The sequence below is a fragment of the Macrobrachium rosenbergii genome, chromosome 41 (assembly GCF_040412425.1).
Source record: "Macrobrachium rosenbergii isolate ZJJX-2024 chromosome 41, ASM4041242v1, whole genome shotgun sequence".
Classification (NCBI taxonomy): Eukaryota; Metazoa; Arthropoda; class Malacostraca; order Decapoda; family Palaemonidae; genus Macrobrachium; species Macrobrachium rosenbergii.
The window spans coordinates 2193730-2211534 of NC_089781.1; the positions used below are offsets into that span (position 1 = coordinate 2193730).

Below are 17805 nucleotides of genomic sequence, written 5' to 3' on the forward strand. Positions count from 1 at the left end.
GTCTCGTTGTGAAATTATTTTAGCTGTTTTTTAGTTAATATATGATGTTCGCGGGAATTGGGGCTGACCGTTTTGGGGGGGCATGTTTGTTTTGTGTAAAAAAAAATCAAGATTCCGTTCGCTATTTTCTCCTCATTTCATCGTAATACAAGCTTTACCTATTTATCTTTTATCGGCGTGAAAACAGTAGTAATTTGTATTCTTTCATGCCCAGTAGTTTTGATTAAAATATATTCTCTCTAGTTTTATTTATGGTCGAGCTTCATCCATGTTGCTGATGCACGATAATTTATAGTCACTAGCAGCTTGAACATTGTTTTCTCAGCTTCAGCTACAACTTGCAGCTTAAAGTTACTCTAGCAGTATATTTCCCTGCCGATCTTTTCTCCAAAGCGAATAAGGGTATACAGGTAGTCGTCGACTTACGACGGCATTAGGTTCTGACAGAGCGGTCGTATGTCGATCTCGTCGTAAGTCAACCAACCACATATGTACATGTATTCTGTACCTACTGTATATTATCCATCATATATTATATCCTAAGTATGACTAGCCTACATATACATTTTATATTATCCCAAAAATGTGCATGTATAGTACCTATTATTACGTGTAGCATATGAAGTCTTATCATGCTTGAACTCCTTGATTAATACTTACTTTTATTACTGTATTTAACATTTTTATTGTAGGTATTCAAACCATCTGTCTGGTCTGTTTACATTTTCTTATCCGCCATTTGCATTGCCAATCGGCTACACGTATGACATATTATTTACTTTTATTTATTTATAGGTTTGAATTAAATACATACCATATTTGACGGCGTATAAGACGCACTTTTTTAACAAAAAAAAAAATGGCCTAAAAAATCCCCCTGCGTCCTATGTATATAATGTAGGCTCAAAATTTAAGAATTTTGGCCGAAATTATACATGAAACGTCACGTAGATGTTGTAGCCTAGCCTAACATTCGGTGTTATCCTAATAACCTATTAAAAAACAAAGTTTATTATAATTAATCATTATCACACTTACCATCACCGCAGTTACTACTGCTAGTATTATAATCAATATCTACGTTGTTATTATAGATATTTTCATTTAAAATGTGTTAATATTATCGTCGTCTACAGCGGATCGCCGCATTCCACATTTACAGACTTACAGTACGTGTGCTGCCACATATTGGTGATTATCTCAAGAGCTTTACGGATAACAAGGCTTCGTTCAGTTGGTAGTTGGCAATTCCTGCTAACATTCTTTTTACGCATAACAACATGGCTTCGATCAATTGGTGGTTGACAAGTCCTGCTACCATTCTCTTTAGGCATAATAACAAGTTGATACTTCGTAACTCGTGCTAGCATTCTCTTTTAAGAATAATAACATGGCTTTGTTCAGTTGCTCACGAGACTCAAGCCGTTACATAGGAAACATTTTTATTTATTGGATTTTACCCCTTGATTGCATACTTTGTTGATTCCGCCGGTAAGAAACAATGTTTACAAATGAATGTGTTGCAATCTATTGGTAAACCTATGAGGTAGCTTTCAGCAGCAGATGAAACATTCGATCGTAGGAAATGGCTGATTGTATAATACATATTTTGATAAATATGAATAAGGTAAATAACTTCTTTATTAATGTTTTTGTTGATTCTGTTGGTAAGAAACAATATGCATATGATAACCTAATACTGTACTACAGTTTTTACTTACCAAATTCATATGAGCATAGGCTAGGAAACCTTATTTCTTTTCCCTCAATGTCCTGCTGAAATTGGGGTGCGTCCTATGCAGACATGCGTCTTATAAGCCATCAAATACGGTAATTTGTTATTACATTTGATTTATTTGCAAAAAATAGAAATATAAAATACATTACAAAAATATGAATCTTTTACCATTTTCGAACGACAAACACACTGAACGCTGCCGAAAGCTGAGCATCTCTTGGATATGAGCGCGCTGCCAGTAGCGGGAAAAAGTATCGTACACGCGCTCGACGTATTTTAGCAAAATATAAAATTAAATATTATTATACAGTATATTATTATATTGTCGTAGCCGCCGTAAAGTCGCATAGGTCGTAAGTCGACGACTACCTGTAGTGTTAAAAATATATCAGTACTTAACGTCATTTGCAACATAACTACAGTAATTGTGTATTACCGTACGATGGTTGAAATACAAGCAAAACAGTTGTTATCCGATACGATTATTAGCAAAACAACAGTTTTCCGTTCAGTTGTTTATGGCTGTGCGCATTTACGCAAGAGTATAACGTTACTAACAATACTTTTATCATTCTCTTTTACTTTTTAACTAGCAGGTGGAATAAAGAGATGGAGGAAAAGAAGTTGATCTATTGTAAGTTAGTCTCTCTCGCTGTCTGCGGCTGCACGAAATCTAAAAATATTTCCTAAATATTTTCGTATCGGTATTAATTGCTAACCCCATCGTAAACTCGAAATATCGTAAGTCGAATTATCGTAATTCGAGCACTACCTGTATTTGATAATTGTCTTTCCTTTATTAACAACTTGCACTGATTTATGGGATATTTTAATTCTAGGATGAGGTGCTTAGCTACTGTGTTTCGTGTATTCTAGCCTAATAAATGGCTAATCCGGCACCCTCTAGGTCCCAATGATGCCGGATTAGTGATGGTCAACCTGTATACTAATTTCTTACTCGGTGTCACTCTAAAGTTGTTTAAGTATTTATTTTTTTGTCTCAATTGTGTTCAGTTAAAGACAGAATTGATAAATGTAGAAAAATGAAGAATGATATGAACTGTAACAAGCAATAGAGTCAGTGGTAAACTAATGCAAAATATTTAGTGTACTGTGTAATTAAAGACTAAAACACCAAGAAAAGAAAAATACAATTATAGAAAGAATTTGCAGGCACAGCATGATTTTTTGTGTTTCATTGGAAATCTTGGATGCGGTGTAAGTTCTGTGCTATGTTGACAAGTAGTATTAAGGTTTTTTATTTCCAGTTTCATACATGTCAGTAAGTTTGTGAATTATTTCCCCAATTTGTGGGCAGATTAGTTTGAATCTTTTATGCATTGGTGTCACTCATAGATTATGTGAATTGAGTTAGGTATTGAAATTTCTTTTACTCTGACAAAGAGGTGATTGGTTAGCTTAAAGGACAGTATTCTACTGTTTGCCCTTCTGACTCAACTTGCTGCTTGGTGTGATCATTGTAGCTAGTTCAGTAGTGTAAGTCAATAGACCTAGTGGGCTCAACAGTTATAATGAAATTTTTTTGAAATAGAAATATAAATTGCAAATCAAGTTGTCTTTGTTCTTGGATAAATTAGGCAATGTTCTAATTGTATGTATATCATGATAGTGATTTATAAGCTTTATTTATAAAAAATATGCTATTAGAATTAGTTTTTAGAAATATGCTAATGGAGTTAGTTTTTTTTTTTTTATAAGCAGTGCAGTAAAATCTGAAATGCTGGAATTATCTTGAAGATGTTTATTAATTTCAGCATTGTTTTGGTATTAAGGTCGGGGCCTATGCAAGGTAGAGTTCTTCTAGCTTATAATATTTTCTTAAGCCCTGATTCATTTTGGTGAACAGTGTTATTAGTTGATAAGGTAACAAGAAATGCAAGAGGTTGTGGATAACTTCATATTCTTCTCACCAGAAATTGCTAGTATAGCAATTTAATGTGGATGGTTCCCCGCCTGAAATTGTTAATACATTATATCATGGTGGATGTTAACCTTATGGGAATCCAGCCATTTGCAAGTCCTGTCTGTACCAGAATACACAGCCCTAACATGCATATTGATATTATTCTGTGATCACTTAATATAAAGTTACCTTGCTTGTTATGATAATACTGTAGATGTGGTGTCATTTAAAAGCAGTGTGACATTTAAAAAGCAGATTTAGATATATTGCTTAGTTTTGTTCAGTGCGAAACTAGGATAAATTATCTTACCATTTTATATACAATTATTGTACTATCTGTCCACAAAAGAAGTGCAATAAAATATAATTTATTACTAACTGTTGTCAAAGAAGTGCAATAAAAGTCAAGGACAGACAAAAGATCCAAAACATGAGTAGAACTTGGCAGTGCAGAAAGAATTATGTTGCATTTTGTATCAGAATGAAACAAATTATAATAAAGATCACTGACCAATTTTTAAATTATCCAAGAGGTGAATTGCTTTTCCGTTGATATAAATTTCATGAATACTTCAGTTGTTTGGCAACAAAGCACAAACAGTGTCAAAGAAAAAAAGTTTCATATAAGTAACTCGTTAAGTAATTACATAGCTATAGTTTCTAACTCACGTGACAGCCTTTATTTTAAAAAATCACAGTAGCACTGCGATAGTTTAGTGTAGGTGACGAGCCCCGCCCACCAATGGGAGTACTGGAAATGACTTGGCAGAAAACCTCACTCCGACTATGCCTGCTCTCGAGTAAAATTGGGGGTTTGCTGCAGCTTTGTTTACTGATTTTTGGTTATATGGCTGGATTTAGGTGAAGCATTTTTGCTTATTTGAGTAGCCTTCAAGCTTTAATAGCTTTCAGGATCATTTTTTCTAGTTCTTTGGTTGTTATCAAGTGTGATTCAAGTTCACCTATTTTCGCTATTGTAGAAAAAGTTGCAAAACCAGATTATTCAATCGTCATATGATTCTCATACAATTTGCAGTAAATGTAGTGGGCATCAATATAGTAGGGAGAAAACTTTTGGTAAATGTAATGGTTAGCAAGAGTAGAAGGTCCTTAAATCTCAACTAGACAAGTTAGAGAGGGATGAAAAAGGAAGGCGGCCTCTAGAGCCGAGAAACGAGTTCCCTTTAGCCTAGAATTCTACGCTAGCCTAGGTTAGGAGATAGCTCTGCTATTCCTTCTTCCCCCTTCCCACCTTTTTCTCCTGCTACTAGCCCTCCTACTTTTAATCCACCTACCCCCATGCCTGGCTCCTGGCACTCCCTTGCTTCCGACCCTTGCCATCGCCAGTCTCGAGTCAAGGTTTAACAAGAAATATAACCTAGTAGTGAATACAGTGAAGTGGAGGAGGTCGCTGCTTGTCCCGTCGGTTCTCCTAGACCAAGGTCATTGTCGTACTCCCCTAAACCTTAGAAGACATACTGAAAGTTCAATGGAGGCTGAAGGGGGCTGGCCCATGGGTAGTTGCTCCCTCAGGTCTCCTAGACGAAGGTCCCTGTCACCCCCCTAAATGTTGGAGAAGACATACTGAAGGTCCAAGGGAGGCTGGTAGGGTTTGCCCACAGGTAGTTGCCCCCTCAGTCGAGCCCAGTGATCGCTCCCAGACGTCAACAGACAGCCGTTGGAAAGGTGTCTCCGTGGATGTGCATCAGTTGTCGTCCAAACTCTCAAGAGTTGACCCTGGACTTGGAAGCTCTGCAAGCACTTTCTAGATTCGTCTTGTCCATTAAAGAGGCACAAAGGCAATGTTGGCTGCTCTTCTCCGCTGTCCAGTTAGCGGTTTAAGGAGCCAGGCGCAGTCCTCAACCTTCATGCAGCGCATGGGACAGTCCGGAATATTTCTTTCCTGAGTGTACTTCTGTTGGGCACAAGTATTTGGTTCCTGAGCGCCCAACGCTCCCTCTCAGGCTCCTGTTGTCTTCGTTCAAGTACCCATCTCTTCACGCCAGCTCCTGAGTGTCCACCGCCAGTTTCCAAGAGCTTGGCGCGCCAGTTGCCAAACGCCCAGTGCCCACTTTCAAGCGCCTGGCGCCAATTCCCGAGCACCCGGCGCTAGCTCTTCTGTATCAGTCTCCTGCTCGGAGCACCAAGTGCCCGTTTCCGACCGCTGATCTCCTAGCCTGTGCAGCTCTCCTTCATAATTTTTGGGCAAGCTTTCCTACCCCCCCTTTTTTTTGTGAGGAATGTTATGACTGGTCAGATCAGGTAATAAGATATGTATTTAGGTAAAAGGAGAAGAGAGAAGGGATAGATTGAGAAGGCTTTTGATTAGGAAAGGTCATAGGCCTTTACATTTTCTTTTGCCGTAAGCACCTGTGCTTTCTGCTGCTGATCTCTCTCCTACTCCTCCACCAGTTTCACTTTCTAATATGGTACTCCTCCTTTACCAGCTCCCTATCCTGTTCAGGAAAAGAGAATTGATCAATTCAAACAGGGTTTGATTTTAATTTCATCAAGGAAATTGACTGATTATGTTTTTGGCAATGACAGTGGTTTTTATATAAGTAACTTACCAAGTAATTACACAGCTATGAGCTTCCTACCTACAGCAGCCTAAAATTTCAAAATTTGCGGTAGCGCCAGCATTTGTTTTGGTGTAGGTACATGCCTGTCCACTATTTGGGACCAAGAGGAACAACTTACCAGAGAGAGCTTCAATTCATTTTCTGCTGACTTCCGACTAACATCAATGGTTTTCCTGCTGTCTACTTCATCGTGTTTTGGGTGTTTTTCAAGTTTTTGGTGAAGTACTCAATTTTTGTTATAGCATCAAGCTTCAGTAGTTGTGTTAGTTTTGGTTAACTTTAATTATAGCTTTTATTCAAGATGTCTGATTCTAGCTCTTCCAAGCATTAGGTTTTTGCTTTGAAGGTTGTAAGACTAGGCTAACTAAGTATTGTTAAGATTCTCACATGGCTGTGTTAAGTGTAGGGGGCAGGATTGCAATAAGGACAATACTTGCAGTAAATGTCATGATTGGGACGATATAAAATGGAAGGTCATGCTGTCCCATCTGGACAAATTAGATGAGGATAGGAAAAGGAAGGCAGCTGCTAGAGCCGAGAATCCGCCTATTTTAGAATCCTGTTTCATCTCCTATTCTTAGCCCTTTTACTTCTATTCCACGTACTCCTGTTCCAGGTTCCAGTGTTTCCAATCTCGACACCATTGTCAGTCTCAAATCTAGGTTCGACCAGAAGTTTGAGTTTTTGGCCAACGCAGTGATGGAGCTGGGAGTCCTCCTTTAAGGCCTTTGCTGAAAAGTGCAATGTGAAAAGTGTTACAGTATTGTGCAGAGTGATTGTGTTGAGGAGTTGGGTGCCCCTCCCACCCGTGCGCCTAGACGAAGGTCCCTGCCCACACCTCCGCACCGGGAAGAAGACATACTGGAGGTCCAAGGGAGGCTGGAGGGGTTTGCCCACGGGTAGTCACACCTCCCCCCCCTCCATCGAGCCTGTTGCCCGTTCCCAGGCTGTGACAGAGCGCCACTGGACTGTCTCTATTAGTGCACACCATCTGTCATCAGATTCGGAGGATTCCAGTCTTGGCAAGAAGCATCAAGGGCACTATCTAGCCTCTTTGGGTCCTGTCAAGAGGCATACTACTGGCATGGACAGCTCCCCTCCTCCAACCAATAGGTCCAAGGAGGCCAGTCGTAGCCTTCAGCCTTCATGCAGCTTCACTGTTCCGCCTTATACCTCTTCAGCCCGTCCTTTACGGTCTGCTTAGGACAGTCCAGAGTCAATCTCGTATTTTGATCGTATTTTTTGGTGCCTAAGCACCAGGAAGAACTGCTCAGGAACCCGTCATCTTCTGTGAAGCTCCGTCTTGCTCCCGAGCACCCTTCACCTCTGGACGGTCGACGCTTGCATCCGCACACCAGGCCCCTACTACCGAGCGCTCGACACCAACTCTTGGGTGCCAGGCGCCATCATGCATTGGCTCGGCGCCAGCTTCACCTCCTCCTAAGTCACGCTAATTGGTGCTGGAAGACCCTTCTCTTAATCCTATTCAGCGTCGTTGGGATGATTTTTTGTGCTTTTTTAAGAAAACTTCAGCTGTCTCCAAGTCTAAGGATACGTCGTTGCCCCGTTTCTTCCGATGAGGAGGATAGCGGGCAGGATTCCACCCCTTCTGCCCACTCTGACCAGCTGAGATACTTTCTCGACAATTTCTGGAATTTCTTCGCTCCTGCTGCCCTGATTTCTCCTGCTTCGACTTTCCTCATGAGGAAACTGCCTACAGACAGCTCTCTCATGAAGTTGGTTCCTTCCTCGTCTGTGAAGAAGGTGCTCCGAGAAGTGGAAGCCTGGTTGGCCTCTAAGAGGGAACAGGGCGAAGCCACCTTTGCTTTTCCTCCTTGTAGGCTGGTGAAGAGAAGCTACTGCTTTCACGCCACCTGGGAAGCTCCGTGTCTGGGAATTCCTGTCTCCTCCCAAGGGGACTTCTCCTGCCTGGTCGATGCAACTCATAGATCTGCTTTTTCCTCGACCAAGATCATGTTCTTGCCGGAGCTGGACCACTCGACCAGGAATCTTTTTAAGGTTATGGAAGTTTATAGCTTCCTCAGCTGGAATATCGATGCCTTAGCCAGGAAGATTGAGAATTTTCCAGGCCTGGCAGAAGGTTTTGCGATGTATTGGTTGGGAGTTTTATCGTGTGCCTATAAAGTTGTAAGGGATGGCTCCGCAGAGGTTGCTTCCCTCCTTTATTTATGTTTTCTAAAAAAAAGAGAATTGTGGTGTTCGTTCACCACAAAAGGAGTTACCACTATCCAGAAGTCAGCGCTCATATTCTCTCCTCAGGACGAACTGCACCTGTTTCCTCAAGATGTAGTCAAGGAGATGTTGTTGGCTTTACAGAAGAAGTCCACCAACAATCTTCTGGCCCAATCTGCCAAATGGCTGAGGGACTCCTCTACCGTTGCAGCAAGACCCTTTTCTCTGCTTCAACCTCGGCCATTTTGCGGAGGAAAATGGAAGACCCAACTAAGGTCTCGTGTGAATCTACGTCCCCCCTCGAGATCTATCAGGAAATCCTCCTTCAAACCAGCAACCAGGAAATGAGAGCTTAGTCCTTTACACCCCGGTAGGAGCAAGACTACGCCTTTTTTGGAAGGAATGGAGCCAAAAAGGTGCGGAACCTTGGGTAGTCAAGGTATTGAGAGAAGGCTACTCCATTCTTTTCAAGGAGAGGCCCCCTTTAGCCAAGTCGCCAATCGTCTTGCCAGCTTACTTGGCAGACTCCGAGAAGTTTGCGGCCCTTTCCCTGGAAGTCGAAACCATTCTACACAAGGGAGCAGTAGAAGTGGTCAGGAATCACAGTTCAGAAGGATTTTACAACTGGCTTTTTGTGCTCCCCAAATCATCGGGGGCAGGAGACCCCTCCTGGATGTCAGCACCCTGAATCAGTTCGTTCTGAAAAAGAAGTTTCACATGGAGACAAATCACTCAGGCTGAATTTCTTCGCAAGTGAGTTAAGTCGGCTTAAGCAGGTTCTTCCAACGGAGTGGACCTTGGATCCTCTTGTCTGCAGTGATCTATGGAGGTTGTGTGGCAAGCCAGCCATATAGCTCTGTTTGCGACATCGAGGAACCATCATCTTCCTTGCATCTGTTCCCCTCTCCTCGACCCTTTTGTATGGGCTACAGACGCCATGCTCCTGGATTGGACAGGTCTGTGTCTATGCCTTCTCTCCCTTCAGTATGATCAGGGAAGTGATCAACAAGTTTGTATCCCACCAGGATGTCTCAATGACCCTAGTTGATCCGTTTTGGCCAAGGGTTGTCCTCTCTGGCCCTGGCAGGCTTCAGACTGTCAGGCGCCCCGTCAGAGTGAAGGGCTTTTTTGAGACAGGCTGCAGAAGCTATTGCTGGATGCAGACGACCTTCTAGCGAGCTCTACCAGTCCAAGTGGACAGTTTTCAGAAGATGGTGCAGCCGCCATGACATATCTTCTTCTGAGACCTCTGTAAGTTAGGTAGCTGACTTCCTGCTCTACCCGAGGACCTCCAGGAAGCCAGCAACCTCCACTATCATGGGGTGTAGGTCTATGCTCAGTTCAGTGTTCAAACGTAGAGGTCTAGATCTAAGTGACCTAATCAAGTCCTTAATTCCGTCAAGTAAGAGAAGTCTGACTTTGTCTCCTGGAATTTCGATGTTTTAAAATGGCTCTCTGGTCAATGTGGTTCAGATTCCACAATAAGCTGTAGGCCCTGTTACTAAGTAACCAATTGGTTCTTAGCCACGTAAAATATGTCTAATCCTTCGGGCCAGCCGTAGGAGAGCTGTTAATCAGCTCAGTGGTCTGGTAAAACTAAGGTATACTTTTTCTCCCCATGAACTGCTTCACACTCCCTATCTTAGGAACCTGACCAAGAGAACCTTCTTTCTTGTGGCTTTGGTGGGTTCCTTGCCAAGAATGAGGAGCCTTCTAATCCTTGGCCTCGTTCATTCACCGTTAAAAATTTAATGAACATCCTCGGTCTAGAAGAAGAGGGACGCTTCTCTGCCCTGTAAGAGCCCTCCAGTATTACCTTAATAGGACAGAGAAGATCAGGGGGCCATCAAACAACCAATGGTGCTCTGTGAGGAACCCTTCTCGTCCTCTTTCCAAGAATGCTCTTTCCTTCTTTTTGAGAAGCTTGATTTCAGAATATCACTCACAGATTAGAGAAGGCATCTTGCGAATCATTAAAGTGAAGGCCCACAAGGTCAGGGCCATTATGTCCCTGTTGGGTATCCCTCAATCAACCTTTTGGAGATGCAAGTCAGTCCTTGCTGCTCACTGTTGAGTTTATGGGAAGCCTGGGGCTACTTAGTACCTGGAGTGCCTGGCAGGTTTTTGTGGCTTGGGTAGTGGTCTTTTTTATTGTGATGTAGATAACAGCGCTGCTGGGTTATTCTGGTCTCCATCCAGGGCAAGGGCATCTCTTTTCAATTTTTCTATCCATGGATGTACTTCCCTCACTGCAAAGTTCCCACTCATGTAGGGGTGACTGTGGGCTGTACAGCCACGCCCACTACAGGTCAAGAGGAGCATCGGCCAGAGGCAGTAACTATCTTCAGTTGCTCTCTTGTCAGGTTTAGGAAACAACAAGCATTGTCTCGATGCTAGCAACTCTTGTGTGTCAAAGTCATTATCTTGATAATGTTGGTGTATAAATGCCCATGGATCCACCTTCTTTCAGTGTTGAATCAGCTATGCAGTTACTAGGTAAGTTACTTATATAAAAGATTACATTTTTGAGATAAAATAAAATTTTATATATACTTACCAAGTATTTACATAATCGGAGCTCTCCCTCCCTCCTCTAGCATGGACATGGGAGAAAACGAATTGAAGCTGTCTGCTAAGTTCTTCCTCTCAGTCCCCAATAGTGGTAGGGGCATGTACCCACACCAAAACAAATGCTAGCACTACCGTGAATTTTGAAATGTGCACTCTTAAATGTTTCCCTTCGAGAGAGAAGATAACAATATCTTTATCTGCAGCCTGAGCTCTGGAATGCCCTGCAGCAGTAGGAATTCTCCGCTCCCACGGGTCCAAGTTAAGTTTCAGGATGAAGGTCCTGTGGCTGCCGCCGCCTCTCTTTCATTGCTTGCAGCTGGTCACATTCCTTGTTCAGTGAAGGATTGAGTTATTGCCGCATGATGTTTTTCTAGCTTTAGTGGCAGCAAATTAGGCTTTGAATGAGGCACAAAATTTTAGCAGTTAAGCTCATCCTTAAGGCCAGTTTTTGTCATCTACAAATATATTGATTTACAAGCTGATGTCCAATCTATTGTTGAACCTATCTCTTCTATTTCTGCCTTACAACTTCAAATTTTTCCACTTTTCTTCGAATCCTCCTCCTCTTCCTGTCACCACTGTTTCTAGTGATGTTAGTGGCATGTTCAGTCAGTGAGGATGAAGGGAAAGTGAGTGTGATAGTTGATGATTGAGGGATACCTTTCGTGGTGGCTTGATGACAGACACCTTTTGAAGGGAGTTCTATTGATTCCTCCCCCCCACTGTAAATACTTCTTTTTACAAACCCATCGATGAAGGAATGGGGTGCACACATGAGAAGGGGGTTGTTTAGGTGTGGGGTCAAAGGACACTGCATGTGCACTTCAATGTTTTGAAAATGCAGCTGGATCACATTTTCAAGTTTTATGTACCAGTTGGAGTTGCAGGTTCATTAGTGAGCTGCCGAGTTGCTGGCCAGATATGTTGCAGGTAGGTGGAATATTTTAGCAGGTCGGCTCAGCCAGCAGGGTCAGGTGGTGAGGATGGAGTGCCTCTACACCCCTGAGTAGCAGAGAGATTTTTAGAGGTATTTGGTTCCCTTGTGATTGATCTATTTGCAACCAGATTGAACTGAAAATTTCCAGTCTTGGGTTCCCAAGTCCCAAACCCTAGGGCAGTGATGGAGGGTACATTCAAATGTCCCTGGGGCGATCTGGATATGAAGGTCTTCATACCCTTCAGTCTCCTCTGCAGGGTGATCAACAGTGTTCATCACCACTAGTCTTCGTATGACTGTGGTGGCTCCTTGTTGGCCACACACCAATTGTTACATAGATCTGCTGACACTGGTTGAGGCACCACAGGCATTGTCCCTTTGGTCCACCCTCCTGTCATCCACACGATCTCATTACCATCTTGCAGAGTGGACTGCCTTCACCTGTGAAGGTTATCCAGTGTATCTTGCAAGGGAGAGGCTTTTTTTTTTTTGCAGGCTAACAAGGAAGCTGTCTGGCCACGTATGTACTAGGGGAAAAGGGCCATCTCCTGCAATAGATTCTAACTAAACTCTGGTTTTTTTACCGAGGCGCATTCGCACCGACTCGCAGGGGTGCCATTTTAGCTCGGTAAAGTTTCCTGCTAGCTGATTGGTTGCAAGTATTTTGTCTGAATAGCATCATTGTTTTCAAATAATTTCCAAGTAAGTAATGTGAATCAAAACTTATTTCCCAACCTAAATTTCTCCCTCAGATATATGTTTTGTCAATAAATAATGTTAATAATGAGATTATAAAATATTGTGATGGTTAAGTCTAAATTTAATAACAACCCCGCCAAAGTCAACAATAGGAGCTTGTTTTCGGATGTACGCTACATAATTTTTTACTTTTCACATATTTTAACACCAGTTGGGATAAATTACACTAAGCATAAGAAAAACATGTTATAAACTTTCTTTGAATACCAGAATCTACTAAAAATATGGAATTAATAAAACTCGCTATTGGTAAAAACTTCCGGGGAGGTAAAAGGAACAGCCAGTGGCGGCCTAGCGGGAAACTATCCCAGCTTTTTTCCAGACTTATGTAAGTGTTGAAATCAGTGTTATGTTATTGAGATTACTTCAATGGCTATATCTGCAATTAAAGAGTTTCTATGCTTCTTTTTGTAGGTACACACTAATAAAAATATATTTCGCAGAAATTAACAACTTACTCTTTCATGTAAGTTACAGCAGACAAAGCGAATAAGAAAACTTTTTCTTTTCTTAATTTGCGTTCTGTTCAGGACACATATAAGGTTAACATGAGTTTCTGCGGATATTTTGAGAAGTAAAAGGATATGTGACTTAGTAGAAAATGTACTATACACATATACATTTTAAGGATTAGTAGGCTATATGCGTCTACTGTCAAATACCGAGGCGGGGATGGAAGGGAGGGGGAGGGGTATCGCGGTTGTAACTCGGTGAAATTATGAATTCGTTTAATTATGATTTTTATACAATTTATGGAACACTACAGTATCCTCAAACCGAAAATAGAATCTATACCTTTACGACAAAATTAGCAAACCCTTCCTACACGGACTTACATCATAGACCTACATACACCTAGCTTAACTTATAACAAGCATCAGCTAGTGTTTACTGTTACTCCTTACCTTAAAGTGGTAAGCAAAATTTATTGCAATTGCCAAAAAATGGTGTAAGACACATACATAGTCATAGGCTAGCCTAGTTTGAAATGTGTGCAAGAAATAAAGCCATAATAAGGAAATTACATTATTATTATGTAAAAGAAAAAATAGCGTCTTCATATTTACCATCATATTTATCATAATGATATAACAAAAGGCTTCAGCACAAAAGCCTATAAAAGATTATATGTATCTGAAAAGATTTCTTGCCCATCAACATTTGCTGGCATGTGGATACCATATGAATAACTAGGCCTACCTATCTAGGTAATTTTATCTAAATTTTATCTAAAGCCGCAGGCTGTTCCTTTTATCTCCCCGGAAGTTTTCACCAACAGCGAGTTTTATTAATTCCATGTTTTTAGTAGATTCTGGTATTCAAAGAAAGTTTATAATAACATGTTGTTCTTATGCTTAGTGTAATTTATCCCAATTGGTGTTAAAATATGTGAAAAGTAAAAAAATTATGCAGCTTGCATCCAAAAACAAGCTCCCGTTGTTGACTTCGGCGGGTGTTGTTATTAAATTTAGACTTGCCATCACAATACTTTATAATCTCTTTATTCGTTAACATTATTTATTGACAAAACATATATCTGATGGAGAAATTTAGGTTAGGAAATATGTTTCGATTCACATTACTTGGTAATTATTTGAAAACAATGATGCTATTCGGACAAAATACTTGCAACCAATCAGCTAGCAGGAAACTTTTCCGAGCTAAAAGGGCACCCCTGCGAGTCAGTGCAAATGCGCCTCGCTAAAATAAACTGAGTTTAGTGCTAAGTAGTTTTAGAATGTGTCACGTTGTCCTTTCTCTTTCGTTAGGGGAATAGAGGACATGATGGAGCCATTTTCTGAACAGGTACTGGGTAATAGCCAGAATAAGCTGCCTACCATCACAGGAACCCCTATGGGAGGTGTCATTGCTCTTCGAAATTGTTCCTTACTCGACATCCTTCTCATTTTGAGTTTCACTGTCTCAGGGCCCAACTGCTATGGCTAACCTATATCAGACCAGTAGGCCCACTTGCTTTTGCAACCATGAGCATGATATTTCCAGGTGGAATCCAGCTTAACTGTCGTAAGGGATAAGTCTCCTAATATAAAAGGCAATGGTTGTATCCCTGTAGGAACAATAGGTTTTTAAAAGTAACTTAACTTTCCTAGGCATACAAACCAGAGCCTTCTATATAGGTTGAACACACGTCAGCCACCCCACTTTGTCCCTGCGGCTGAAGGAAAAAGTGAAGTGGCGAGGAGGAGGTAGGAGGCAAGTGAAGGGTTACCCTTCTTACCCCCCCATCTCTACCAGTTAACGCGCCAAGATTCAGCAGCCATTCCCAGAAAAAAAGCAGATTACTTTTAAGAATGTGTTAGGAAAAATGCAGATTAGTGTTAGAAATGTGTTACTTTTCCTATGTCATTCAGTCTGCAAAACTTTAGTCTAAAACAGGTGTGTACTTACAAGATATGCTTTTTTGATTAAAACTTTATAAAGCTTATATTTTTTCAGATGTCAGTTTCCCTGTAGTGCTGACTGTCCACCTTGTCAGGAAATGTGCAATTGGAAATGTGAGCATAGTCTTTGTCGAAAGAAGTGTGGCTTACCTTGCAATTTTTGTCAGGTAATGTAGCAGCTGTATCACTGTTTTCTTTTATTATTATACTCTTACTGCATTCCTTACATTAGTTTACCAGTATTGAAAAACTTTCACTTTAAGAAAGTTAACATTTATGGAGCAACTAAACTTACCCCAGAGTAACCAGAGTAAGATGAATACTAGTTTGAGAATTTGCCAAGAACTTTCAACTCTTGAGGATGAGAGTAACCCTTAAGGCTAGGTTTGCTACCATTCCTCCCGGAAAAAAAAAAAAGCCTGTAATGAATTTGTGTATCTTTGCTCATTGGAAGTTCATATATAATTATTAATATTGTTATGTTATGCATTGTGGAGAGATTTGAATTATAAAGAGTGGACAGTACCTTGTGGGTATAATCTTGATCAGAGCTTAGGATTTAAGTCAAATTCTTTAGCCTCTGAAGCTTGTGGATTGGACAGTGTTTGAGAACTCTGAATTTTGTGGATTTGGCAAAGTTTAAAGGGTTGTATGTTTTGATATAGTGGCAACGTTATCATTTATTACCTGATATCCACCTGTAAAGTACACACTGTGTGTTGAGTTACAGCTTTTATTACAGTATATAGTATGAAATATTCAGGTGAAAAATGTTTTGAAACAGCTTGTTTTCTGAATTTAGTAAATATGAAGTTGTCTTATTAGTTACTTACCATTATCAAGTACCATATTTGCTGGCTTATAAGACACACCCAAAATTTGGCTAACTTTCTGTTACTAATAAAATCAACAAGGAGAAGAAACTAGAAAAACTATATTTTTAGACATGCTGAGGTTGTGACCATTACAAAATATACATGGTTTCTGAATTACAGTAATGGGCTGTGCATAATGCACTGGTGAGCTTAAGCCTAGTCTACTCCTCTTGTCTTTTCCTGTCTTAGTATTCTTATCTGATATTGCAACTTGAAACCTATTGAAATGTGGTATGGCATACAAAATATTCATCCCTGCAACATGAAAACACACATTAGGTACTTGAACAAATCCAATCTACAATGCAATATGTTTCTTCTCTCTCTCTCTCTCTCTCTCTCTCTCTCTCTCTCTCTCTCTCTCTCTCTCTCTCTCTCTCTCTCTCTCTCTCTCTCTCTCTCTCCACAGCCAAAAGTATGCACTCATCAGTGCAGACAGCAAATGGTATTCCTGGTTTTAGTGTAAGCAAACATCTGTATGATTAACCCTTAAATGCCTAGCCTCTATTTACGAAAGTGTCTGCCATATGCCGGTGGCATTCGGGAGTTAGCGCCGAAGCGGAAAAAAAGTTATTTTCAAAAAATCACAGCATGCTTAGTTTTTAAGATTAAGAGTTCATTTTTGGCTCCTTTTTTTGACATTGCCTGAAGTTTAGTATGCAACCATCAGAAATGAAAAAAACTATTATCATATATAAATATTGAAATATATGACAGCGCAAAAAAAAAATTTCATATATAATTGTATGCAAATTGCGCTATGAGCAAAACGGTTAAAGCTAATAAGTTATTTTTTTTTCTTTGGTATATAACAAATTGTAAAACGATCAAAGCAACACAGAGAAAATATCATCACAAAATGATGCATGAATTCGTAACGAGCGGACGTAAAAAAAAGTTTTTTTTTTCAAAAATTCACTGTAAATCAAAATATTGTGCTAGAGACTTTCTGTTTGTTGCAAAATGAAGGTAATTGATTGAATATTACTAGACTGTAAGTGTTTTAGCTTACAATTGCAGTTTCGACCATTTCGTTTGAGTTAAAGTTGACCGAAGGTCGAATTTTTTCTATTTATCATGATGTATATGAAAATATTTCAAAACTGATAAAACCTACAACCACGAGTTATTTTTTGTTGTATTCTACATGAAATTATGCACATTTTCATATATAAAAGTTTATGTAACGACTAATATAAAATGGTGCAAACATTACGACAAAGTGACGAAAGAATTTCTGAGATGTTCGACCGAGTTACCGCGCGGACGTAAGGAAAAAGTTTTTTCAAAAATTCACCATAAATCGAAATATTGTGCTAGAGACTTCCAATTTGTTGCAAAATGAAGGTAAATGATTGAATATTACGAGAATGTAGGAGTTTTAGCTTACAATTGCGTTTTTGACCATTTCGGTCGAGTCAAAGTTGACCGAAGGTTGAAATTTGGCACTTATCATGATTTATATGAAAATATTTCAAAACTGATAGAAGCTACAACCGTGAGTTATTTTTTGTTGTATTCTACATGAAATTGCTCACATTTTCTTATATAAAACTTCATGTAACAACTAATATAAAACGGTGCAAACATTATGGCAAAGTGACAAAAGAATTTCTGAGATGTTCGGTCGAGTTACTGCACGCGGACGTAAGGAAAAAGATTTTTCAAAATTCACCATAAATCGAAATATTGTGCTAGAGACTTCCAATTTGTTGCAAAATGAAGGTAAATGATTGAATATTACTAGAATGTAAGAGTTTTAGCCTACAGTTGCGTTTTTTTACCATTTTGGTCGAGTCAAAGTTGACCGAAGGTTGAAATTTT

The 17805-nt window shown here is 40.1% G+C and overlaps 1 protein-coding gene across 3 annotated transcripts in view; it reads left to right on the forward strand.

The window, feature by feature from the left end:
* The window catches only part of LOC136826576 (NFX1-type zinc finger-containing protein 1-like), a 321939-nt gene that overhangs the window by 242731 nt on the left and 61403 nt on the right, over positions 1-17805 (forward strand). For all 3 annotated transcript variants that reach the window (XM_067083776.1, XM_067083778.1, XM_067083777.1), the window contains exon 10: positions 15162-15273. In XM_067083776.1, the coding sequence (XP_066939877.1) occupies positions 15162-15273 (112 nt within the window). The remainder of the gene's footprint in view (positions 1-15161; positions 15274-17805) is intronic.